Source organism: Paramormyrops kingsleyae, chromosome 11, assembly GCF_048594095.1.
Source record: "Paramormyrops kingsleyae isolate MSU_618 chromosome 11, PKINGS_0.4, whole genome shotgun sequence".
Lineage (NCBI taxonomy): Eukaryota > Metazoa > Chordata > Actinopteri > Osteoglossiformes > Mormyridae > Paramormyrops > Paramormyrops kingsleyae.
The window spans coordinates 26,155,589-26,181,204 of NC_132807.1; the positions used below are offsets into that span (position 1 = coordinate 26,155,589).

Below are 25,616 nucleotides of genomic sequence, written 5' to 3' on the forward strand. Positions count from 1 at the left end.
GAAAGGCCACGTTGGTGGGAGCCCTACTGCTATTTTTATTCCTTATTGATTTTTATTGCTTTTTTCATTTGGTGTGACTCCACAATTTAAAAAACTGTCGCTCAGCTAAACCTTATCATTTTGATATTAATATTACCCTTAAATCGATTCAGTTTCAAAGGCCACATGATTCTGTTTTCCGCAAATATAACCTGTCTGACTCCCTCAGTGTGCATGTAAATGAGCTGCAAGCAAATGCGCCCAATGCATTATATATGCCGACATCTGCATCATGTGAACATGGATTTATAATAAGAATGCGGCACATCCTGTGTCCAACATGTACGGCAGTGAGAAAAAGTTTGTTGGAATTGTCTGGATTTCTGCATGAATGGCTCCAAAAATGTGTCTTATTTAACAAACAAGCACAATTTTTTCACACTACTGTATACAGACTGTACATATGGTAACACAGTGATTCAGTAGGTAGCACTGGGTTGGGGGTTCGAATCCTGCCTCCTGTGTGTGTGTGTGTGTGTGTGAGCGGGTTTACCTATCCTTATGGGGACACAATGTCCCCATAATGTGATAAATATCCATTTTTATTCCCTTATGGGGACCGGTTTCCTGGTCCCCATAAGGGAAAACTCTATTTTATAAAAATCGGTGACTGCTATGAAAAAACTAAAAATGCAAAAACTTGTATTTTGTTTGGTTACTTATGGTTATGGTTAGGGCAGGGTGGGGGTTAAGGTTGTCATAGTTAGCGTTAGCATTTTTCCCATTGAAATTAATGAGCGGTCCCCATAAGGATATGTTTACCCTACATGTGTGTGTGTGTGTGTGTGTGTGGCTGTGGGTGGCGTTTGCATGCTCTCCCTATGTCATAAAGGTTTCCTCCTGCTGTTCAGCAGTTATACTGCATGAATGTGACTTCCTGCAATGGACTGCTGTCCCGTCCAGGATGGTCCCCTGCCTTGTGCCCTCTGCTGCCTGGGATAGACTCTAGCCCCTCCTGCATACTCCTGACCAGTTGTTAGATGGGAGCATTTAGACCTTAATATTCCGTAAAATGCTTCAACATTGTACTAAAAAATATTTTACTCTACCATAGACACAGAAGTCTTTTAGATACAGTGATTTTCAATCAGAGATTAATTCCAGCATATTCACCTATATGGCATCTAGGGGGATTGTCAGTCAGAACAGATAACCTGAGACTCAGACAGACACTGTTATTTTTACATTCACCTCAGATGTGTGTAGTAATAAAAAAATTATAATAATACATTTTATTTAAAGACACAGTGTAGGCCTTCCCAAAGGCTTTCTCTGTGTTCTCTTTATGGAATTCAATTTTTTATCGCAAATTGCATTAAATTGTTTTTATGGCATACAGTTTTACAAAGGACAGCGTTTTTCCTATTCTGAAAGAATTCAGGTTAAGCACCCTAAAAGCGGCAAATGACTCGTGCCTAACAGTTTTTTTCGGTTGCAAGTTCAGCTTCTGTAAAATGATTATGGAGTCTGTGGTGGCCTATTGCACAGGAGAGAAAAGAAGGGTTTCTATAATTTATTGCAATGCATTTATAGCAATAGTCCGACATTGATTTACTTTCCTGTACTAATATAATTCATCATAGTAACACATGTCACTACTTTTTAGCTTGCATGTCAGATTAAAAAACAGACACGATGTCAGTTGCAGTACAGTAGTGAATGGTACCTCACAGGTTTGATTAGCATTCAATTAAGCTTAATTTGCTGATCTATGTTCTCCTTTAATCTTCAATGGCAGTAGAGTTATTGGGCCCTTATTCATGGCCGGAACGCCCAACAGACCAGCAGTGAAGATACACTAGAGGTGAGATAATGGTCTGTGGTAATTAAGCTTATCTTCAGTCTGGCTTTAGTTGGCAGGACCAAATGTTCTTACTCACTTTTTTGCTCCACAGGTCTAATATCTTCATTAGGATAGATGTGGACATAAAAATGAGGCTGGGGGGGGGGGGGGGGGGGGGGTTGGAGGGTGTCGAATGGCTGAGTCCTTCTCCTTCATCTCACTGCACTTTGTCTGTAACATATGAAAGGCGGGTACCAGGGGCTGGAACGGTAGGGTCAGTGATGGACATCACTGCCAGGGGAGAAGCAAGCAGAGCCCAGAGTAACAGGGTGCAGATTCAACTGCCAGAAAGAACGCTGTTGTTGTAAAGACATTAACCTGGAATGGATCAGTCAACTGTGGAGTGACTGTAGGTTCTCCGGTTAATCAGATTGCTGGCAGGGGTTCTGCAAAATGGGGCTAAATGCTGTTTTTGTTTCTATCTTAATTTTTATGAACACTCCTCTCTTGTAAAGTAAAAGAGGAATGTAAGTCTTCACTTTCCTGGGTAACTTTATCTCTGATTGAGTTTCAATCTCAATACGATCAGGAATGTTGAGGCAGAGAAGAAACCTCATCATTGGCAAAGAGGCCTGGCTCCCAGGCTCCAGCACGTTGAGTGCCGTAGGTAATGTTACGGAGGTGAGCACTTCCCCTGTACATGTGTCTCATACTCCGAGACTTCTGGGAGATTCCTCTCTGAACGACACTGCATTAATGGTCAGAATAAAGCATCTAATGAGACCAGTCAGATCAGAAGAATAGTAATACTTGTAAAAATAGCAGTAGATCAGGGGTGTCAAACTGCAGTCCTGGGGGGCCGGAGCCCTGTGTAGCTTAGTTCTTTCCCTGTTCCACCACAAATGATTCAGCTCAAGAGCTGTGTGGAAATTAGCACAAATCAGGTGTGTTAAATGAGGGGAAACCCAGAAATGTGCAGGGCTCTGGCCCCCCAGGACTGGAGTTTGACACCCATGCAGTAGACTATCTGTAGTATGATAGATAATAATCTTACATAGCCCTTATAAACATGTTGTCGAGTAATTTTATTAATGGGCCCAAGTATGAAACAAAATCTTGAAATAAGAGCAGCGACCATAAAATCACCCAGATCATGCAGATGATGACCTGCTCAGGGTAATACAGGATCCTCCTAGTTATCTCCAGACAGACTGGATTACACCCTTGTAATGAGATGAACACTGTTGGCACAGGGTTTTTGCAGAGCAGACAATTCCTTTAAAAGTTTTTTTTTGTAGCTTTTTGGGAACAAGTCAAACTTAAATGAGATTCATGAAAAGGAAACTGCAGTCAGTTCATGAAACTTTTCACCAGGAAGCCCATAAGCTGGTCTGAGCAGCAGATCTAAATGCCTCCCTCTTCGCCATTCGTCAGATGCCTCCTTGGCTTTCGCTGATTGGACCGCAGGAGTAGCACATGACCGAGAGTCGTCTACAGTGAGCCTCACCTTCACTGGGGGCCAACAGTGACCCAGAAGGCTGTGGAATTTTACGTTGTACCTGCAAGAACGAATTCTGAACCGGGCATCGACCACTGGTGTCAAGTCAAAAGTCATCATTATGCTTATTACAGTTTTTACTTAAGCCGTTGTTCTGAGCAGAAAAATAGCCCCACGCAAGAACATCATTTACTCTCTGATTGACTGTATGACAAAACGCAGTATTTAACCAGCTTTCTGGTATGAAGCAGGAAACAATCCTTTGTGGATTGTAAAAGTTTATTGTACAAGACATGGATGGGAAAAGAAGCTGTTACAGTACATGCCAGTATGACAATAAAGACGGATCAAGCGCTGTTCCCTTCCATTGAGTGTGCTTAACCTAAATAGCTTCAATAAGAATCCAGGCACATAAATGAGGTAACAAAAAATTTAGCCTATTATACGAAAGCTATGCAGTATTTCTTTTTTTTGCTTCAAATGTAATAACAATACTGGCAGCATAATGTGCACAATTTCAGCCCCTGATAGAGTTTTATTATTTTATTTTAGTGGAACGGTGAAGCGTGACATTTATTCATTACCTCTGCGAGCCCTTCCATATATCCAGAAGAGTGAACAGTGAGGTAAAGCAGCCTGCATGATCAGGCACTGAGTGTTTCCTGCCAAATCCTCAGCCCTGACATTCGCAAAAGCGAGACACGCCGGCGTTCCCCGCCCTCATTCTCGCATCCGTCGCTTAGAGCCTAGCTTTATTGATTAGGTTTTCTGAGGTTTGAGGACAACACAAACAGAAATGAAAAATAATAAAACTCAATTTTGCTATCAGGCCCCCCCGAATCTTGCCGTTTTTTTTGGCAGATATGACCGGAGGATAAACATTTTCTGAAAACTTCTCTCTAACTTATTTCATAAGCTTCTTCTCTCAAGGACATTCTGACATTGCACTTCAGTTTGCACTTCAGGGAAAGCCACTTAGCAAAAGAGTGTCATGGTACCACACATTCAGTCTACTAGAGTGAAGATGGGCCGCTATCCAGCGCCGCCCTATGGGAGGGGCACGGCACTGCATCTGTGGCACTGGACTCAAGGAGCTTCAGTGCTATTAGCTATGCTGCTAAAAGTAATCAGAAACTTTTCACATCCTATTGGATCTGTCAGCCCATAAAAAATAGGCTTTTCAGAACCTATGACAGCCCAGAAATGAGCCAGGTCGAGCATGGAGATACCATCCACAGAACACTAACAACAAATCAGCAACGCGGCATGTAGACGGTAGCCCGAAAATGACAACACGTCACGCCCCCTCAGATACATTCTGGCAATAACAGCCCCCACCTAACCATACCAGCACGCCTTCAGACTGAAGAACCAGGTCATTTTGAATGACACGCGCACGAGCAAACATTGTTTTAGATGTGCATACTTTATACCACCCGGGAGGATTCCTGACGCTCGTTTTGTGAGGAATGAGTATATTCACTATTTGTAGAATTCGCGGTGTGCATGGGAAGGCAGTGGGCTGAAGGTTTGTCATATGGGTGGGATGCAGGGCAGCAGGGTTGAACTGGAAATGAAAAATGTGCAGAAAAACGGGCTTAGAAACCAGAAATAATACAAACACAATGGTACTAACCAGTAAGGCCCTCTAGCTCACCGATCTTTGCACTGTTCATCCAAAACCCCCAGCTGACCCTATTCATCCTCACTAAGGCGACCGGTCTCATTCCGGCCAGCTGGATCAGGTTAACCGAAGCAGCTGAAAGCCAGCACTTCATATGAAACAAAAAGAAATAATAATTACAGAGAGCTTACCGTGTTTGAAAGAGACCTTTCATAGTGCAGAATAGAAAGAATGACAGACTGTAGAAACATGGTTTCACTAGAATCTGATGCCTGGTGACATTTACACATCTTCCTAAAGCTCCTCTCGAGGGCCACTATTCCTTGCCAAAATCTCCCCAGATGATCACCCACCTGTGCACACAGAGAGGCATGCAGGGAGCTGGACACGACCTGTGGACCTGTGAGAGCAGGTCGGCGAGAAGCTGACTCAAATCCCACAGAGCTCCACACCTCGGAACAAAACACGGCACGCTGCATGAACATCAAGTCTGCCTTTGAAATCCAACATTCTGTCCATTTTGAAAAAGACTTCCCAGTCTTCTGCACACTAATTTGTCAAGTTTGGTACCCCTTTTTCCTAATTGTTACAGTAAATATTTTTCTGAAACTGTTCCATATGATTGATCTTCTTACCTAGGGCCAAATTGAAATATATCTATGTTACTACCTACAGACTCAATAGCACATTAGAAAAACCAAACCAATCAATTGTAAAAATTGCTCTTGGGGGGGTCCACGCAAATTTGAGCTCAGAACAATGGCAGAAATGTTTAAAACAGAAACTATAGGGCCATGGCAGATTAGATTTTACACAGATATCATAATGCAAATTGCATATTTGCAGTAATTGCTGATGTTAAAGTAGAGGCATATTACTTGACAAGAAGATGCAGCATTAGCAGGAAATGATGTCATGCCTCATCTGTAGTGAGGCGTTACTGCTGCCATACAGACGGAGCCCTCGCCTTAATTCACTCTGTGGAAGCTGACGAATGACATCACCTATACCAACTGCAGTCTTCCTACACAGTGATGAGGAAAACATCCGAATTTGTCAAATATGCCAAACGCAAGATTTTCCACACCCTCCTATAGCGTGCCCCCCTCCCACCTACAAACTGATCTGACAAACAGCCAGGTGTCTCTCACGGGTGATTAGCCTCTGTTTTTTTTTTTTTAGTAAATGCGTAATGTGCAGTTTATTTGTTCCGGATGCTCAGAGAAAATTAGAGAGCTCTATTCACTTTCACAGATGCTGCATAAATAATATTCCTATTAACTGTACACCGGTGTACACCCACCCATGCCTGCCAGGCCTCCTGAAAACAAAACACCTGCCACGTGTATTGCTAGTACGCCAAACACGGAAAGGAGAGGAAGACAGTGATTGTTTATCATTATGCTAAAACACATTGTCAAGTGAAGGAAAAGAGAGAGAGTGAGGAGAGAGGAGTTTGGCCCAGCAGTCACAGAGCAGACTTCACGGTGGGGCTGCAACTACTGTGATGCCATCTGGCTGACTTTTGTCAACAGTAAATAAACTCTGGCGGTCCACTTCAGTGGGCTTCTTAACACAGAGAATCGGTCATGTTTGAGTCGTGTTCAACTGTTTCCTCTGAATAAAGGTCATTACACGCGTATGCAGTCCTTGGCTGGTTTCCATCTCTGCACAGTCAGTTTCTGCTGAAGTCCAGCAGTGAGCATGAAAATTTGACTCAGGATTTCTCTCTTAGACGCTCTTAAATCGTCTCCGAAGCGGCATCTCCACACCTGACAGAAACTTTTTCCCAGTTGCACCATAAAGTTGCCTCTGTCATGTGCACCCTTGCTGCTAGAGCTTACAGTGCAGTAGGTTTTATTCCTCTACAGCTAAACTCACAGTGGAGTGACTTAATTTCCACTTCCAATCATGTTCAAGGTTCAATGAATGTTCAAGGAGTGGGTGGGACACCTTGTGTGAATAAGGTAGGGCAACAGTTATGACAGAAGGCCATCGAGAGCTATTTCAGGATGTTAGTTACATAGGTTAGTTAGGTTTTCGTAGCCGCTAGAAGAGGACACATAGCTGGCTTCATAAGAAACTGCCATTGAGGCAGGATACATTCCAACAATTGTTTCTCCTGCCTAACAAAAGTTTGGCTTGAGTGACCTTAAATGTTCCAGGTCTTTCGTCAGGAAACACTTGGCCTGAATGCATTCGTTTTACGCCCTGTGTCATATCTGTCACTTTCAGAATTTATCAAAAGCAGCCTCTGGGACTCGGCTTGTAATCGATGGCAGTAACTTCCTTATGTAGGTCAGTGTCGAGGTGTAATGCAGTTCTTGTGCCGTCTGCCCTGACGGAGTCGGTGAGTCAGGCTTCGTATTTAATCCATTCCACCTTGCAGAGTCCTTGAGGTGTAATGGTGTGGCGCTGCTGGAGTGAACTCAGGCCGGCCCGCTCCCCAGTTCCGACCGCGCACCTAGGCCGTGCAGACTTGAGAGGTCTCCCACCCAACACTGGAGAACAGCACCTACACTCCCACCGAAGCCGCGAGGCTGACCTTCCCAACATCACTGATGATAGAGCAGATGCCCACCCATTCGCTCTTAATTTTAACTTCATATCATTTCTTCTTAAATGCTTTCTTCTGATAAAATGGTGAAAACTTTGAGGTAAACACTGTACAGGACACAACCAGCGCCTGTCAACCAACTAGCATAGTTAATATATGAATCCCGAGGCTCTGAGGCCTGAGGCAGTTGCTTCAGTGCGGAAAGTGACAGGACCTTTCCCTCCCGAGGCACTTCCTGCTGTATGGATTGCCAGTAGCCCCTTATCATATATCAGTGTTCAGAAGCCTGCAAAGTTTGTGTCTCTTCCTCTTTTATAACACATGCACCAGGATGACAATAGTTCCCAAAACACTGCAGCGAGCCATCAGTCAAGCGAGACTGCCTGTGTATTTTAACGAGCCATTTTCCAATTGGGCTGTTCCGTATCACGTGGTTCTGGAACCCATAATTCAGTTACTCTACAGATAGCAGCTGTCGGGTATATTTGTTTACAGCTCTGTGCCTTCGCAGTCTCATGGGTCCCCCCCCGATTCGCAAGTCATCACTGCCCCGCCAGCCGCTCCTACCAGCATGGCGTTGCCATGGCGATGTTTTCCAAGGAACGTCCGAGGAGTCACAGAACTCTCGTGATTTTTGTGAGTTCTATGACCTTACAGCCAGATGGAAATCACGAGGCCGCCCGGGTCAGGTCGGAACCGCTGTGAGGCCATCTGGCCGGCCTTTGTCAGCATGAAATGAATTCCCGTGGTCCAGTTCCAAGGGCTTCCTGTCGCACTTCCTCAACGGAGACAGGGCACTTGACACACCAAGAGAAACTCCGAGCCACTTGTTAAGTGCCTTTGTTATTTCGATTTTGGCACAGTCACAGCAGGTGTCCCCTGTACATAAGTGGCACTGGTAGCTCCCCCTCCCCCCCCCAAGGGAAATGGGAATGCCAGAAAAAAGTATTTCCTTGTCAACAGTTACTCTGACCAACCATTGAATGATTTGGAAACAGACGTTCAACCTGTTAGGATGACAGATTTGCATCATTCAGGTCCCAAGGGAGTTCTGGCAAGGAGCAACTGGTGCCAAGTCCAAACTGGTCAAACTGCACGTCTCTCTCCTGCTTCTCTTTACCTCTTGAAGTTCTTATTATCCTCCCACCTGCATGGATTTCCATATCAAGCTGCATCACTGTACAGGTCGTCAGGACATTGTTGAAAGTTCACAAAATTTATGACTCTGTCCAACTCTGTTACTGACATTTAAGGTCACTCAAGCCAAACTTTATTAAAGAATGCATACGTGGTTTAATTTTTGTATGCCATGACGGCAGAGACCATGTTTGTGCTCTCAGGGGAGTAATAACCTTGATTTCCATTTAACCTTGAGGAGGGGGGACACTTTTTCAGTTTCATTGGAAATAAATCTGCCTATTTATTACTGAGCTTTTGTAGGTCACTGGTGTCCCCCGTGAGAGAGAGGTTACGTTGGCGAAAGTCCCCTGACGTAGCTGTAGCTGGTCCCGTGGAGGTTTGGTCTTGGTTTTTACAGTCTGTTCTGATTCTGGTACCAGGTTATCCGGGCCCTTCCCTGTATTCTGGTCTCTCAGGGCTGTGAGCAGCAGGCATCAGTACTGTTATTCTCTGTCAGTAGACATTTCTCTTTCATGAAGCCCCTTTGTCCCACTAAGCGGGGTCTTCAGCTCTGACACTGCTGCTCAGGGCTGTAATGCGGCACTAGGGCCAGACCTGCCTACAGATGTCATCCAGGGTTTCTGAAGGAAATGAAAAGGGGTTAGAGGTCAGTGAAGCAAGGGGTTAATAAGAGCAGAGGTGATACAGGAGAGATATTTCTGTTAGTCTGGCTTTATTTCCCCTACATGCTGGGCATTTGGGGGCCTCCTGATTGTGTACATATATATTGTCTGTACATACCTCATTCTCCGATTCTATTTATGCCTCAGAATCTATTTAATTGTAAATATACTGTGCATCTGCCGACGTGTTCCAGACTAAATCTCATTAGACATGTCACACTTAGAATGACAATAAAGCATCTATCTATCTATCTATCTATCTATCTATATATCTATCTATCTATCTATCTATCTATCTATCTATTCTGACATGAACAATTTCATCACTCCATTTCTGACAAGTGCTGCATCCTGTCTTTTCGTGGACTTGAAGGCTGCAGCTCAGGGACCATTTCCTATTTATAGGGACAGGAGTGCCACTACAAACACAAATTAAACACATCAAAAGACTGGCATTTATATGCTGCAAACGGGAATGCTATAATAGTGCACATCAAATGGATTTCCCGAATCATGACTCATTCTTTCATGATAAACACTCTTGCATTGTTTTGAGGACAAATATGAGCAAATTTTATTCAATTAACTCTAAAGAATGCAACTGAACCAGCTATTGTTAGAAGGAGAAGTTAAAATTAGCAATATCTGATTCAGTATTTAAAGTAAAAGTAAAAAGACTAACATTTTTGAGACTGGCTCACTAGCTGATTGGTTTGACTGTCCAACAGCTGATTGGCTGATATGTGATTATTAGACAGATGTCTGGCTGACACCCCATAGGCTCAGAGGCTGGTGTGTTCCTATCTTGTGGGGACATTTCCTTACCCAGTGCATCTGCCCCGGTGGCCTTCTCTGAGTGTTTATGGCAAAATGCCCAGAAACACAGCAAAAGGCCAGTTCCCTTCGCTGCAGTGGCCATTTGTCAAATAAGGCGACCGATTAGTTTCAAGGGGAAACAGCTCAGGGAGATGGATGTCTGCCCTGGCCTATTGGCTGAGAGTGGGCTGGGATGTGCCACGCTGACACCTAGAAGAAAGAACTGCGGCGTCTTCAGCTTCCAAAGCTGCGAAGGTGCCAAACTCACCAGGATACTGCGTGCAGACATCCAGCCCAGTGTAAATAATCAAGCCTGGCACAGAAGGACTCCAGATACAGACAATCACCCGCTCTGATCTTTCGAAGATGCCTAGAGGGGGTTCCTCAGTCAATGGACTGGGCCAGCAGCATCAGCAGGTCAGGGATGATCCAGACCTTCAGTCAATATCATGACCGTGATATCAGGAAATAATCCAATTCAGTTATAATTACCACACCTACAGATTTCGACGAGATCGCGAAACTGATCAGGGCAGTTCATTCCATGCATATGCGCGCTGAGCAGAACCATCTCTCTCTCTCTCTCTCTCTTTTGCAGGTGTGAAGCTGAGTCCCAAAGAGGTGTCCAGGAAGGTGGGCGCCGTTTCTGCCCGTAGATGTTGGAGTTGTACTGGGGGAGGTGTGGCTGTTGGTGAATGCAGTAGTGTTTCATTAAACCTCCACATAATGAAGTACCAGGGCTTGCAATTCCGTCAAAATGCTAATCAAAAGATCTCTTTCCACTGCCCCCACACCCCACTCCCCCCACACCCCACTCTTCTCTCAATCAGTGCTTTCATCCGGCACAGCAAATAAAAACTTCCAGTGGAAATAAGTGGACCCCCTACAATGGACTTTTCAATACTTGATCGAAAGCTTCGCTTGTCAGTTTGTGTACTTGCGGCACGGCCTTTGCGGGGGAGGCAGGATGCAGACTGTAACGTGCAGACCTCTGTCTGACCTCTGTCTGACCTCTGTTTCCTCTCATCCTGGCCCTGCTGATCCATAAAGATAAAAGACTTAGTCTCTTTTTTAATCATGGGGCGGCCGTCTAATATGGAAACTGAAGCCTACGGCCCCCCCTCCCAGAAATTCAATATATGTACAGGGTTCAGACACAGCGGAAAGGAGCCGGTATTAAACTCTCCGCAATCAACATGCTGAATAATAAGCCCGTTGATATGCTGTATAATTGTTTTCCATTCTTTAATCTTATCACACACTTTAACAGCTTTCAATAATGAGAAAGCATACATACTGTTACCAAAGGCATCTTACATGGTATTCAGAATAAAGACTTGAATAAATTTCAGTAAATGTAAAGACTACATCTGTCGCAGAGAGATTTGGTTCGTGTATATATGGATAAACGTAGGCCAACATTGCCATCTGGTGGCAAGTTGGAGTATGACAGCAATATATGATCCTGTACCACTGGTTTGAAAACCAGGGCCCTCGAAATGGGTGAAAGAGGCCCTAAAAATTTGTAACAGGTCGAATATAATATGCTTACATGGGGCCCGAAATCTGTAGCGACCCTCCTGTTCGAAACACATAGATTTGTATGATCAGGGTTGTGCAGGTGCAAGGTTTAAAAAAAGGAGCTCAAAACCTTTAAAACTCACACACATTCGCAGTAAATAGTTTGGGCAAAATGGGCAGATGCTCAGGCCACACACAAGATAGCTAAAAATATCAGGGGAGGTAAAGCTTTGGGGTCACAAATCCATCCCTTTTTTGGGAATGCACGCTTCCGATAATTTAGACTTTTTTTATTGTGTTTTTATAGTGTTTCTTTGCTTCTGGTAGGAGTTTTTCTTTATACAATCCCTTTTCTTTCTGACAAATTTTAAAAATGCTTAGAAACAGCACGCAGTACAATCAGTAGCACTGAGACAAGTCTGTCGGTTTATTTTGGTTGGTGGCTACACAATATGGTGGTTCTACCACATAATGCACTACGCAATGACCTGTTGCCCATAATACACTACGTAATGATGTTGATTGCCCCATAATACACTGCACAATGACATGTGTTGCCCCAAAATGCACCGCGCAATGACATCAGTTGCCAAGCTCTATTGTCTCTGGCTGTGATGAGTTTCGCCGCATCCATGTTATAGGTCAACCCACGCACAGGAAGTAAACAAAACACAGCTGCGTTAATTTATTTTAACGGGTTCAATGTTTTAATTGCAACGATTAAAACGTTAATTTTGACAGCCCTGATTTTAATATTTTATAAATCACAGACTGTGAGTATTTGCTTGCTAATGCCTGCTAAAATTGCTCAAATAAAGATACCACTTTGGTTGGTCTGTTACATACAAGCCTATCTGTCTGGCTCTGTGTTCCAGGACTTGTGTGCAGATCACAGAGACGAGCTAAGGAGAGAGCCAGGTCCAGACCAAAGGTCCAACAGCGAGCACTCACGCAGTCCCTCCTCCGCACAAGGTCTGGACCTCAGCTCAGCCCGGGTCACCAAGGGTCACCGGAAGTTGCTGCTGAAGAGTGCTCCGCAGGAGGTCGCCCGCGGAACCTGGGGACGCCTTCTGCAGGTCCAGGAGTCCCGCAAAGACCTGATGCGGCATGTCTGCGGTCGCTACAGGGGGCGCAGCGCACGGACCATCACGCCCCAGCACGTGTCCCGCATCTACGTTGAGGACCGACACAAGCTGCTGTACTGTGAGGTGCCCAAGGTAGGCTGTTCCAACTGGAAGAGGGTCCTCATGGTTCTGCAAGGCCTTGCCCCATCCACACAGGAGATCCAGCACGACGCTGTGCACTACGGCAACCACCTACGGCGGCTGGACAGCTTCGATCATCGGGGCATCGCCCAGCGCCTGGAGACCTACACCAAAGTGCTCTTCGTCAGAGAGCCGCTGGAGCGGCTGGTGTCAGCCTTCCGGGATAAGTTTGAGAACCCCAACACCTACTACCATCCGGTGTTTGGCCGTCCCATCATCTCCAGGTACCGAGCCAATGCCTCGAAGGAGGCCCTGAAAACCGGCACCGGCGTGACCTTCAAGGAGTTTGTGCAGTACCTCCTGGACGTGCACCGGCCCGTGGGCATGGACATCCACTGGGAGCCCGTGGGCCGCCTCTGCAGCCCCTGCCTTCTGGATTACGACTTCATCGGCAAATTCGAGACCATTGAAGAGGACGCCAACTTCCTCCTTAGCAGGTTGGGCGCCCCACCCAACCTCACATTCCCCAGCTTCAAGGACAGAAACCCCAACGCAGAGAGGACCTCCGCCCATATCACACAGCAGTACTTCACAAAGCTCAATGCATCAGAGAGGCAGAGGGCCTACGACTTCTACTACATGGACTACCTTATGTTCAACTACTCCAAACCCTTCAAAGACCTGTACTGAGATCAGTTTGATATTGACTGAATTCACCATTTCTGCTTTGTGCTGATATTGGGGGAAAAAAACACTTTCTCCATTCTGAATCTGCTTAAAGAATCTTAATGCTGCTTGGGAATTCCTGCATCATTTCTCGACGAAGATAAACCTTTTTGCAATCCTTATTGTTGTGTATTACATAATACTAATTAACATTCAAGCACAAGTAAGAAACAAGTATGACTGCTACTATTTCTGGGGAAAAAAATCTTCTGCAAAAAGTTAAAGTTGCAGACATACCAAGAAAAGGAGTGCTATGCCTTAGGCTTTGTCTACGCTGTCTGACATTTGCTACTTAACTCTCATGTGCTGCTGGAGCTGAGCTCACGGCGCCACCTGCTGGCAATCTCTGGTGACAGGAAGGACGCAGCCAATGGACTAGATTATTGGAGCAGGCATCTTACATACCGCATAGCAGGCTGGTTCCTGTATCTCCATGCTACACTTAACAGTCAGAAGAAACACCATCCAAGTCTATCTCCAAGAGTGCCAGCATCACAAATCCAGTATTTTAAATGTAAAAGGTATAGAAGGTACAATATTAAAAGGCATATCTATTTTTATATATATATTTGTACACGAGGTATAATCAAATTTTGTGTATGTGTGTGTCTGTATGCTGGATATTCATTGCTTATTTGTGCAACATATAATTGGCTAATTTAAACTGGCTAGATGTCACTGCACACCTAATTTTGGAAAGTCAGCCTTGGTTTCAGGATGTGCTGGTTATTGAGCAGTGACGATAAAGTTGAGTTGGGCCATCGTGTGTTTGCCTGGGTCCTTTACTGGGGAGAGAGATGGGTAACTCACTGGCAATGAGAATTTCAGCCACATGTACTGTGTGAGAAGACTGGGTGGTAAGCTGTGTTGTCACTTCCTGTTGAGCACTTCCTGTTCCCTGCTGGTTGCATCTTGTCATCAGCTGATTGACACTCATGTTGCTTCTCATTAACTCTGGCTCTTCTACAGCACCTGCTGAAGACATCGGCGGCGTGCTTCATAAACCAGAAATCCTAGGCAAATTTTCCAAACAACGCCCACAGTATTTCGTCCCAGTAGATCTTCAGAATCATGGAAGTATTGCCTGGACACCATTGCTTGTTGCATGAAGACACACAGACTCATGATTGGTTGTCTACTTGTAGCACTGCAACAGATTTGCGAAGCTGACACCCTCTGAAGACAATGGGGCGACCAACAGTCTGTTCAACCTAGTCAGACGGGCCCAGCACTGAATCTTCTGGTGCGATCTCTCTCTCCTCCAAGGTGTCTGATCCAAGGAAAGACAGAGAGTATGAAATTTATTCTTTGACATGAAGAATACGTTAAATTATCATATAATAAAGGATAAGCGGTGTAGACCATATTTATAGTTCGTTATGGGTTGCCCGTAAAAGCGCTGTAGACCATATTTATAGCCCTTTATTGGTTGCCCGTAATATGTTGTTCTGATGGCTTTAGTATTTTGATCCCTTGTTGGTATTCGCTCTGAGTCAATGGTACAGAATAAAGTGAACGTGACTGTAACTTTGGAGAAGACCTATAGAATAGCCCCCTCTACCCATCTGATCTTTGGGTGCTACGTGTGGGTATATGTATACAATAGAGATATATTCAGATGTACACTGTATCAAGTGAATGTATAACTGTTTTCCTGTCGATGCACAATTGTGTAAAAACATGATCTTATGCCCTTTGCCTTATTCTTCACTGCCAGTGAACAGGTGTGATATCAGGAAGATGCTTTTTACGAGGATTGTTTCCCTCTAGTGAGCATCTATGAATAAACGTTTTCAGTCGTCAATGGCTCCTTGGTGCTTGGTTCCCGTTCATCTTGATGGACCACTTAAAACACCAATATAGGCCCAGTAAGGAATGTATTACCTAGAAGGCAATGGTGCCACCTAGTGGCCATCAACACCCAAACCAAATACAATCCTTGCATATCAAATAAAAAACGAACAAAGTGAATAACATATTAAATCACTGAGACAAGTATATGGGTCTTATACATACAATATCGTACTTATTAATAAAGCTTTCAAAGATCTTTACGTATCCTCAGAAGAATTTGAGATTTGACATTGATGGAGGTGCAGCTAAGATATAACTTTATACAGACTGTCGTCTATTCCTGCCGGCGCCAAGCATGCACACTCCACAGCAGACCGCACTGAAAGTCAGGTACAAGTACAACGTCTGCACTGTGAACAGATTTGCCTTTACATAGCATGAGATGGGCAGAAGGCATCGATAAACACCGATAGCTGAAGCATCTCCCACACTTCACGACAGCAGACTGTGGTAAGTATCAAACACAGAAGGAGAAATTCTCCTGTCAGTCTCTTATACACACATACATGCAGATGGTTTCAGTAATCATTTCTAACACCCCCCCCAGAAGCCAACACAAGCTGATAACAAACAAAATGTGCTAATTTGGTTTATTCAAGAAAAGAAGATGAAATTCAAAAAAAAGGTGTTTGTTTTCAAGAGACAGCACCCGGCCGTATGTTTTTCCAAGATTGTCTTTGTCAGAATATACATATATTTTTATTTCTCCCCACAAAAATGGTAAAACTTCATATATTCTGAGAATGACTACACACCATCAAGCATCTACAGAATACAGCATGTATCCCAAAAGCTACTCTGAGTTAGACTCAGTTCACAGGCACACAAATGCTTCTGTCTGCTTGTACTACCAACACTAATGATTCGTGGGCATTTTCATGCTGCCCTAATTTCCTTTTTAATACTGACCCCAGACAAATAAATCACCCAATCACAAACCCATGCTAGTTCCTTTTTCACAAAGCAGGATTTCTTGTTAGCCGGATAACTTGTTGGATTTAAGGTAGTCTGGGCTAATTGGAGTTTATCTTCATTCATCTACATTTAGCCCAGACTACCTTAAATCCAACAAGTTATCTGGCTAAGTAAGGAATCCTGCGTCATGAAACAGGCACCAGATCATCCATGTCAGGGGGGACATTATGAGGTAGGACAGGGTTTGTAAACTAACATTTCAATTTAAAAGACCTGGATGTCACTTAAGCACCAAGTTCTTGCTGTGTGCTGATTGGTCAGTCTCCTATAATCATGGATGTGTCAATAATGTTAGTGTGAAACAGCTGGATGACTCTTTCAATCAAGGAAACAAACCAGTAAAAGCAGAAGAAGAATTTTTAAAGAAGCTTGTAAAAACTGAAACAGCTCAAAGTGTCCTCTCTGGTCACTCTACCTGTAACCAGAGGTGGAAAGTTCAAGTTCAGAAAGTAGAAATCCAGAACAAAATTTTGTTTTAACCAGCCAGCTGAGCATAAAGAGTCCCATTTACAGAGAACTCAGCTAGAAACAAAATGGTCTGGATTTGTACTTTCCCACCTCTGCCTGTAACCTTTTGAGACCTGGACCAGTCCACCTCTTCCACTGTTACCGAAGCTTTAAGGTTGTGACAGAAACTTAGTTTGAAGATCCTAACTGCATCTGTAACTCAAGCACACCAATTACTGGTGATATTTCTGATTATTGAGAATAAACCCTCCACGCTGTAGGCTTCATCAGTGGGTCTCTATCCTGTGACCCCCCCGACAACCCTACCTTAATCAGACTGAGAGGGTCCTTAGTAGACTAATAATGAATGCGGCAGGCTGAAAGCAAGGTGGACTGGAGTGGAATGAGAGAGGCCTCTAGGAACCAGACTGAGAACCACAGGTCTTCACCACAATTTTTTAAATATATATTTGTATATATATATTTGATGAACGGGTTGATGAACATTATTGGTCTATAATTCTTTATTCTGTAGATGTATTAATCTTAACTTGGTTTGTTCCATGTGTATTTATAGCCTGCCCTCACAATCCATCCAGGGCATCCAGTCCCCAGAGTTCTAGCCGGGTTTTCACTCTCTCCCAATGTGTCATAAGAACATAAGAAATTTACAAACGAGAGGAGGCCATTCGGCCCATCAAGCTCGTTTGGGGAGAACTTAACTAATAGCTCAAAGTTGTTAAAATCTTATCTAGCTCTAATTTAAAGGAACCCATGGTTTTAGCTTCCACTACACTAGCAGGAAGACTATTCCATACTCTAACTACACGCTGTGTAAAGAAGTGCTTCCTCAAATTTGTTTTAAAATGTTCTCCCGCTAATTTCCACTTATGGCCACGAGTTCTAGTATTTAGACTAATATTGAAATAGTCATTTGGCTGAACAGCATCCAGACCCGTTAGAATCTTATATACCTGGATCATGTCCCCCCTTAGTCTCCTTTGCTCGAGGCTAAACAGATTCAGTTCCGCTAACCTCTCCTCATAAGACATTCCTCTAAGACCAGGAATCATTCTCGTACAGTAGCTATTCATTGCACCTTTTCTAAGGCAGCAATGTCCTTCTTGAGGTATGGTGACCAAACCTGCACACAGTATTCTAGGTGGGGTCTTACCAAGGAATTATATAAGTGTAACATCACCTCCCTTGACTTAAACTCCACACACCTAGAGATATAACCCAACATCCTATTGGCCTTTTTTATTGCTTCCCCACACTGGCGAGAGTGGGACATAGAAGCATCAACATACATACCGAGATCTTTCTTGTATTCAGCTACCTTTATTTCAGTGGAACCCATAAAATATCTGTACTTTATGTTTCTGCTCCCTGCATGGATTACCTTACATTTATCTGTGTTAAATTTCATCTGCCAAGTATCAGCCCATTCGCTAATTAAATCCAGATCCCGTTGAAGCCTCTCTGCTGCTAGATCAGTATCTGCTACACTGCCCACCTTGGTGTCATCTGCAAATTTAACCAGTTTACTGTATGTATTTGTGTCAATATCATTAATGTAAATTAGGAACAATAGTGGTCCTAAAATTGAACCCTGCGGTACCCCACTATGAACGGAGGCCCACCGTGACATAGTGCCTCTAATAACTACTCGCTGCTTCCTGTCAGTTAGCCAGTTTTCAATCCAAGCTGCCACAGTTCCTAAAATCCCTCCAGCTTTAAGCTTTAGCAAGAGCCGTTTGTGGGGGACAACATCAAAGGCCTTCTGGAAATCTAAGTAAATCACATCATAGGCCTTTTTGTGATCAATTTCACTTGTAGCTTCCTCAAAGAACTCAAGTCGTTAAGCAGGATCTACCTCTCCTAAATCCATGTTGGCTATCCTTTATAATGTTATTTGCATCTAGGTAATCTACCATTTTCACTTGAATTATAGCTTCCATTATTTTTCCAGTAATGCTAGTTAAACTGATTGGCCTATAGTTTGCTAGATTACTTCTATCCCCTTTTTTGAATATGGGTGTTATATTAGCATGCTTCCAATCCGATGGTACCACACCCGCAGATAACGATTTCTGGAATATTAAAGTTAAAGGTTGGCTAATAATATCCCTCATCTCTTTTAAGACTATAGGTAAGATGCCATCAGGGCCCTGCGATTTATTTATTTTAAGTTTAGCTAGGCTTAGTATCACATCATCCTGGCCATTACATCATCCCAAATCAATCCACATGTGTAACACCTGTGTAGCTCCCTGTTTAGGTCAGAGTCTCCTCCTTGTCTGGTGTTTGGTCTCCTGTGGTCCAGGTGCTGCCTTGTTCTCTGCATCTCAGGGTTTACGCTCACACTGTTCCGCTAGCTGACCTGCTGCTTTGTCTCCTGTTGAGGACCCTGTCCCGTGTTTTGTTTCCTCCCTGTTATTTCAGTAAACTTCTACATTTGCACTTGCATAGAGCCTCCTGTGGAGTTCCTGCTCACTTCTCCTGTGCAAACTGTGACAATTAACTTTATCAGGAAGAAAAGGGTAGCGACAGGCACAGCTTAAGGTTAACTGTTAATATAAAAATGTGAATTTTTCTATCCTGGTTAAAGTGACCTCTTTTCAAATTTCTGTATTACCACAATGTATTCAATGTATTGCATAAGTATTAATATTTAAGAATATTTTAAATTCTGAACCTGTGGGTTATGTTTTTAAACATACTGAAGAATACTTACACTGTCAGAGAAAAGGAGTACCAATTTGTACCTTTGCTTGTCACTAGGGCTGTAGCCTCAAGTGTCTGCCAATTGTACCCTAGCTGTAGGTAAATGTACCTTGTAATACACAAAACTGAAGTATGAGTCCATTTCTGTACCTTAAATTAGACTAAAAGGTACATTTGCCTACAGCTAGGCTACAATTGGCAGGCGCTTGAGGCTACAGCCACAGTGACAAGCAAAGGTACAAATTGGCACTCTATTTTTATTTTTTCTGGCAGTGTAATGTAGTCTGGAGTTGATTTTTAAAAAATAAAAACTATTTTCTAAAGGTCTGTTCTGGGTGTTTGATACTTTTATTGCAAATGCTGTAAAAAAAAAAACTCTTACTTGCTAGTTGAATTTCCTAGTTTAAATGATTTTAAATTTGTTTTTGACGAGCCACGTTTGACAATGTCTTTGTCCCGATGCTGTCCTGTAGTGTGACAGACTGCCAGAGGAGATCCGAGGTCACGTGTGCAGAGCTATTGAGGATTTTCAGGTGTGGTCCGGCCTAGTCAGGGGCTGTCATACTGTCAGAACAAAGGACACAGTCCTAGTACAGTTTTGTACACCAAGGTACAAATAACATTAATGTACCCCCAATGGTACAAAAATGTTCCTCAGAGTCCATTTCTGTACCTTAAAAGATACACTTGCCTACAGTTAAGGTACAACTGCAGAGCCTTCAGGGAACAGCCCCAGTGACAATTATTGTACCCACAAATTTTTTCTGAGACTGCAGGAAGTCATTTGGGCTGGGGTGCTCTAACATTTGATTAGATCTCTTCAGTAATGCTAAGATGCTCCACACAGTATTTATTGAGACCCAGGTCTGCTCAGGTGCACATGACAGTCCACTCAGTACTACCCGGCATGCGTAGGGCAGACATGTACTGAACTGAAGATAGTTTAAAAAATGTATGACTCAAAATTATCGACTGTTTCAATAAAAAAAAAAAAAAACTGATAATGAATTTTAAACTTCTCACATTCAATTAAATAGGTTAATTGGCAAAGGAGGAGTCCCGTTTGGTCTTTGTAGTCGTGTCTAATTCCAACATTACCGAACGTCTGCAAGGCAGGTAGAAATTAACAATGGCCACAAGGTGGCAACACAGAACACAAGTAGAATTGTAGCAGACGTTTGACCAGATGGAAACGAGTACACTGTAACTTCCAACAAGGAGAAACACTCCCAGTGAGCAACGACTGTGAGGTTATGTCTTAATCATTGTAGAGCAACATTTAAATATTTGTTGAAATATGCATGAAGGCTCTTTGCATAATGCTGTCTTATACAGTAAACATTTATACTATTAAAGAGAAGAGTTCTAAGTCAATACAGCAGATATCCTGGCAAGCATACTTTACAAATAAATATATAAAAATCCATCCATCCATTTCCTGTAACCACTTATCATATTCAGGGTTGTGGGGGCATCTAGGGCCCGTCCAGGAGGCAGTGGGTGCAAAGCAGGGACCAGCCCAGGTTGTGGCACCAACCCGTCACAGGACACACACACAATTTGGTAACTCTAATCAGCCTCTGCATGTTTTTATACTGTGGGGGACACTGGAGTACCCAGAGATAACCCCTTTATGACATGAGGAGAACATGCAAACTCCGCGCACCTCCCCATGTAAAAATATATTTTTTAATATAATTATACATAAACAGTAAAAGTTTTCGCAATTTTGGTCACAATACTTTTAAATGACAATGTGAACACTCTGCTGTGAAATGGCCCTCACAAACAATTGTGCAATTATGCTATCAGTCTGGTAAACTTGGGATCAATAATTAAGTTAATCACACACCCACATCTCTGCTAGTTCATCTGTTACCTCAAGGGGGTGTCCCTAGATATCCACTGAAGTACGTTCTAGACATTAAGACGTCAAAAGAATGATGTAAAAAGTACAAACACCTCTGTGCCCCTTTCTGCTCGTCACCTAATGAAGTCATTTCAGGGATAGATAAAGATCATAAAAGTCAAACTGAACATCTGTGCAGACAGGAGAAGATCTGAACAAAGCCCATTTTATAACATTACCGTCGCCAAAGATGGCGTTGGCCTAATTAAGCAGGTAGCAAGGGGTGAGAGACCCAGGTGTATGGCCATAAGGCACCTGCATGATGTCGGAGCAAAGGTGTGACATCGAACCCGTCCGAGTGTTTTGCATGAACTGATCCCAGAGTCCCTGTTTGAGTGGAAAAGCTGCATTTTTTATCTATGTTTACTTGTCAGTTATTTCAAAAGAAGATAAAAGCTTCAAACTTAGAAGGATAAACTAACAGAAATAGCATTGGATACATATAAAAATATCAGATTATAAACCAACCCAACGCTGTGCAGAACTAGGGCAGAAATACTTTAATGTCTATATGCAGACACAAAATGGTCAAGTTTCTGAGCTTTGCAGAATTATGACCATGCTTTAGCATTGTCTTGTCCGAGACCATATTACAGGCGTATGTGTTATTCTGTTAAAAGCAGGATAAACGTCATATTAATCCAAATGTCCCCACATGATGAGGGACACCTGTATTTTGGCCTTGTTGTGTGTAGGGAAAAACTCTTTTTTCTAAAAATCCGTAACTGCAATCAAAACACTAAAAATGTACTTATGGTTATGGTTAGGGCTGGGTAGGGGTTAAGGTGGTCACAGTTAGCATTAGCATTTTTCCCATAGAAATGAATGAGCGGTCCCCATAAAGATATGATTACAGGTCTGCGTGTGTGTGTGTGTGTGTGTGTGTGTGTGTCATGTATAGATTACATTGTGGGGAGATAAACACCTGTTATTATTGTGGGGACCATTTTTTCAGTCCCAAGAGGAAATTCAGTTTTATAAAAAAAACTGTGAATGTAATAAAAGAAAAAACTAAAAATGTCAAAGTTTTGTATTTTGTTTGGCTACGTGCAGTTACTGTTCGTGCTGGGTGAGCTCCCCGGGTTCAGGTGGATAATAAAATACTAATTAGAGATGGATCCATCTCACGCTGCTTCCATCTTCAGAGAATTTCCATTTTTTTGCAACACTGACAATTAACATGGCATCAGTGATCCGGCATAAAAAAATCATGTTCAGTCAGATGTGGTACCTATATCTGTGGACTACAGGCACCACAGAACAAGTGATTTCCGAACTTAGCCACACCATGTTCCTGCTTGACCTGGAGGACGGTCGTGTGCCATTTATATCTGTCCAGCGGCACAATCAGCCATTTACCATCTGAAAACAACATGATGTCTGGCTATCGACTGCCTACAGACCAGAGGCGGATTGTAAACAGCCTCTGGTCGCTAACCTTAAAGTGATACATGAGCTGCTTTCTTTTCCTGACCATCCCAGACGAAGTTGACACCAAATCGAGAACTAAAAGGAGCTTTACTGGCTGTTGCAGACGGATTGGACTGTCACTCACAAAATACAGACTGAGTCAGCGCAACTTTGCAGTCACAGAAACACATGGACTCCGGTTAGCCAGAGTTGATGAACTTCAAGTCAACCGGTCTTTAATCTTGCACATATCCCACCTCCTAATTCAAGGACGCAGGTTTGGTTTCTACACTAGTATGCACCACCCCACCCCTGTAAACACACACAGTAGTCTCACAATATTTGTAGGGACAAGTCTTTATCGTCTCTGCCCAAATCCACGCCCGCCCTTGTCCTCATTCCTGATCTTCTCCGGAATATGACCGAAGTCCGATGAGAGGGAATTTTCCAGACTGCTGTCCTTCCTCTGTCGAGGCTCTCGGACCTCCCGGCAGACGGCGTGCAGACAGAGCGAACTCGTCGGCCCTGGCTGACGAGAGCCGTCACAGAGAGTCCGCAGGCCGCCCCAGCGCCTATAACTTATCCTGAGACACCAGGTGCTGCTGTCCAATTACCCGACTGTGGGAAAGGCCTTCAGCAAAGCCGGCTTCGCCACGATGGATGGGCCTCTGCCAAGCCGGCGAATTAGCGCCGGGAGTCAAGTGAGCGGCCCTCCTAAGGAGCCACGCGGAAGGGGCCAGACTGGACCCCTCCGAAGGGGATGCTGCTCTGTCTCTCCGTGTTATGGCCACCTGGAGCGAGAGGCCGGAGTCTACCAATGTCGGCCTCGTCATCCTTGCTCGGGCTATTTTGGGGGAGCTGTGCCCTCTCTCAAATAACTGTACACTAATTACATCAAATAGTTCTCATTCATTTTTATTTTAAATCAGACCCCCCCTTTCATAAATCCCTAGTGGTACTCCAGATCCTACCCTTTCATTCCGTAGCATAAGGGTAGAAGAGCGACGGCAAATGGGACCAAAAATCATGGTTCTGTCCAGCTACCAATTCGTCTTTTATTAATAAATTGCACAGTAGATGTTTATCCAAAGCAAATAACCATACAGTTATATAGCTGGGTAGTGAATGAGACAGTTATGGTTAAGAATTAGTTGCCTAATTCCCATACCCAGCACTATAAATACAGTCCAACATTTTAATGAGACCGTATCATTATCACATGCAGTCATGGTGAAAAGGTTTGGGTGTTACTCAACACCAAGAACGCAAAGATCATACTCGTGGTCTTGGCAAGAGCGGTATTGCTAACTTGCCTCCCAAGAACGAACTTGGGGCGCAATGAATCATGGGATTGGTCTCGTTCGGCGATGATGCAACCAATGTATCCTTGATATTTTGGGCAAGAACAACATTTGGGGATTTTTATCATCCTCTGTACTTCTGTTCTAGTATTGGACCTGATCTTCAGCAAAGGAAGATGATGTAAAACGGGTACACGAGAACACAAGTACGGTCAAGTACGCATATTGAGAAAGTCCGCTGGTCTTCACCGCGAACTCCCTTCACATGAAGCAGGAGTCCAGCCTAAACACGTGATACAGAAAGATGCTGAAAGTATGCTGAAGATCATCAGTGAACAGGTCACGCATTCAAGGGATAAAAAAACCCAAAGCCCAAAATACAAAGCATAACCAAGAAGAAGTCTTTGACCTGGGGGCTCTTCCTTGCTATCCCACAGACCCCTCCCTCCCACGAGGTCAGCTGATCAGTGTCCCCCTCTGGTCCTTTTACACAAACCATCACCATAAGGAGACGATCACTCACTGGAAACAGAAGAGACCATAAATATCTGCCGTATGGAGCATGTGTGGCACAGGTGACGACGGCAGACCAATCTTCACAACAATGAACACACCATTGGGAAGCATAAAGACCCAAACAGAAAATGGAATGTTCTAGAACAATGCTATCTCTATTGTCGCCAGGAATCAACATCAACTTACCAACAATAATAACACAATTATTAGACGAGACCTTTGACTGCATATTGTTACAATACTCATCAGAATCACATATTTAGTTAAAAATTAATACAACTGCTCAATAAAAACCAAACAGTATCACACTTAAACATCTACATAAAAAATGTTGGTTAGTTTTAGTCAACATGGGAGGTACTGGTATCATCCCAGGAAGCGAATCATAAAGTCAACCTACCATGTCTTTGTCATCACCAACGCAGACTCGCTATATCGAAAAAGCTAACAGATTAGACAAGAAAACATGAAAGGTTAAAACTCGCCTTTTCAAAGCAAGTTACTGAAACTGCATATACTGTATAACCATTAAAATTTCATCAGCTCAGAGCATCAGTCCCCTGCCCCCCAGTCTACAGCAGGCCGCCCTGGGCACTGGGGGGTCTTTGAGCACCACCACCGCTCCCCAACCCCCCGACGTCCATCTCCTCAGCCCCCGGGTCCCAGCATGCCCCAGGTTGGCTCCCACTGTGCTGGGGTGGGGGGGGGGGGGTGTCCGTGTTGACAAAGCCTCTCTGAAGCTAACAAATTAGGATCAGGCTGCATTGGCTGCAAAAAAAACCGCCACACTCCCCAAAGGGCAGCCGTGGTGTTTGGCAGCATAACCAGCCCCCCCGCCCATGTTCCTACCTCCAGAAGCCTCCAACGCAAACATGCAGCATTACACCCCAACAAAAACCCTCGATT

At 43.7% G+C, this 25,616-nt stretch overlaps 1 protein-coding gene across 2 annotated transcripts in view; it reads left to right on the plus strand.

Annotated features, from left to right (window-relative positions):
• The window catches only part of LOC111832763 (carbohydrate sulfotransferase 8-like), a 143,745-nt gene extending 128,367 nt beyond the window's left edge, over positions 1-15,378 (plus strand). The window contains exons 3-4 of one of the 2 annotated variants that reach the window (XM_023790449.2): positions 10,718-10,752; positions 12,516-15,378. In XM_023790449.2, the coding sequence (XP_023646217.2) occupies positions 10,718-10,752; positions 12,516-13,535 (1,055 nt within the window). In that variant the 3' untranslated portion in view covers positions 13,536-15,378. Of the gene's footprint in view, positions 1-10,713; positions 10,753-12,515 lie in introns of both variants that reach the window. The other variant, XM_072718351.1, reaches the window with a different exon arrangement.
• The last annotated feature ends 10,238 nt before the right edge of the window (positions 15,379-25,616 follow it).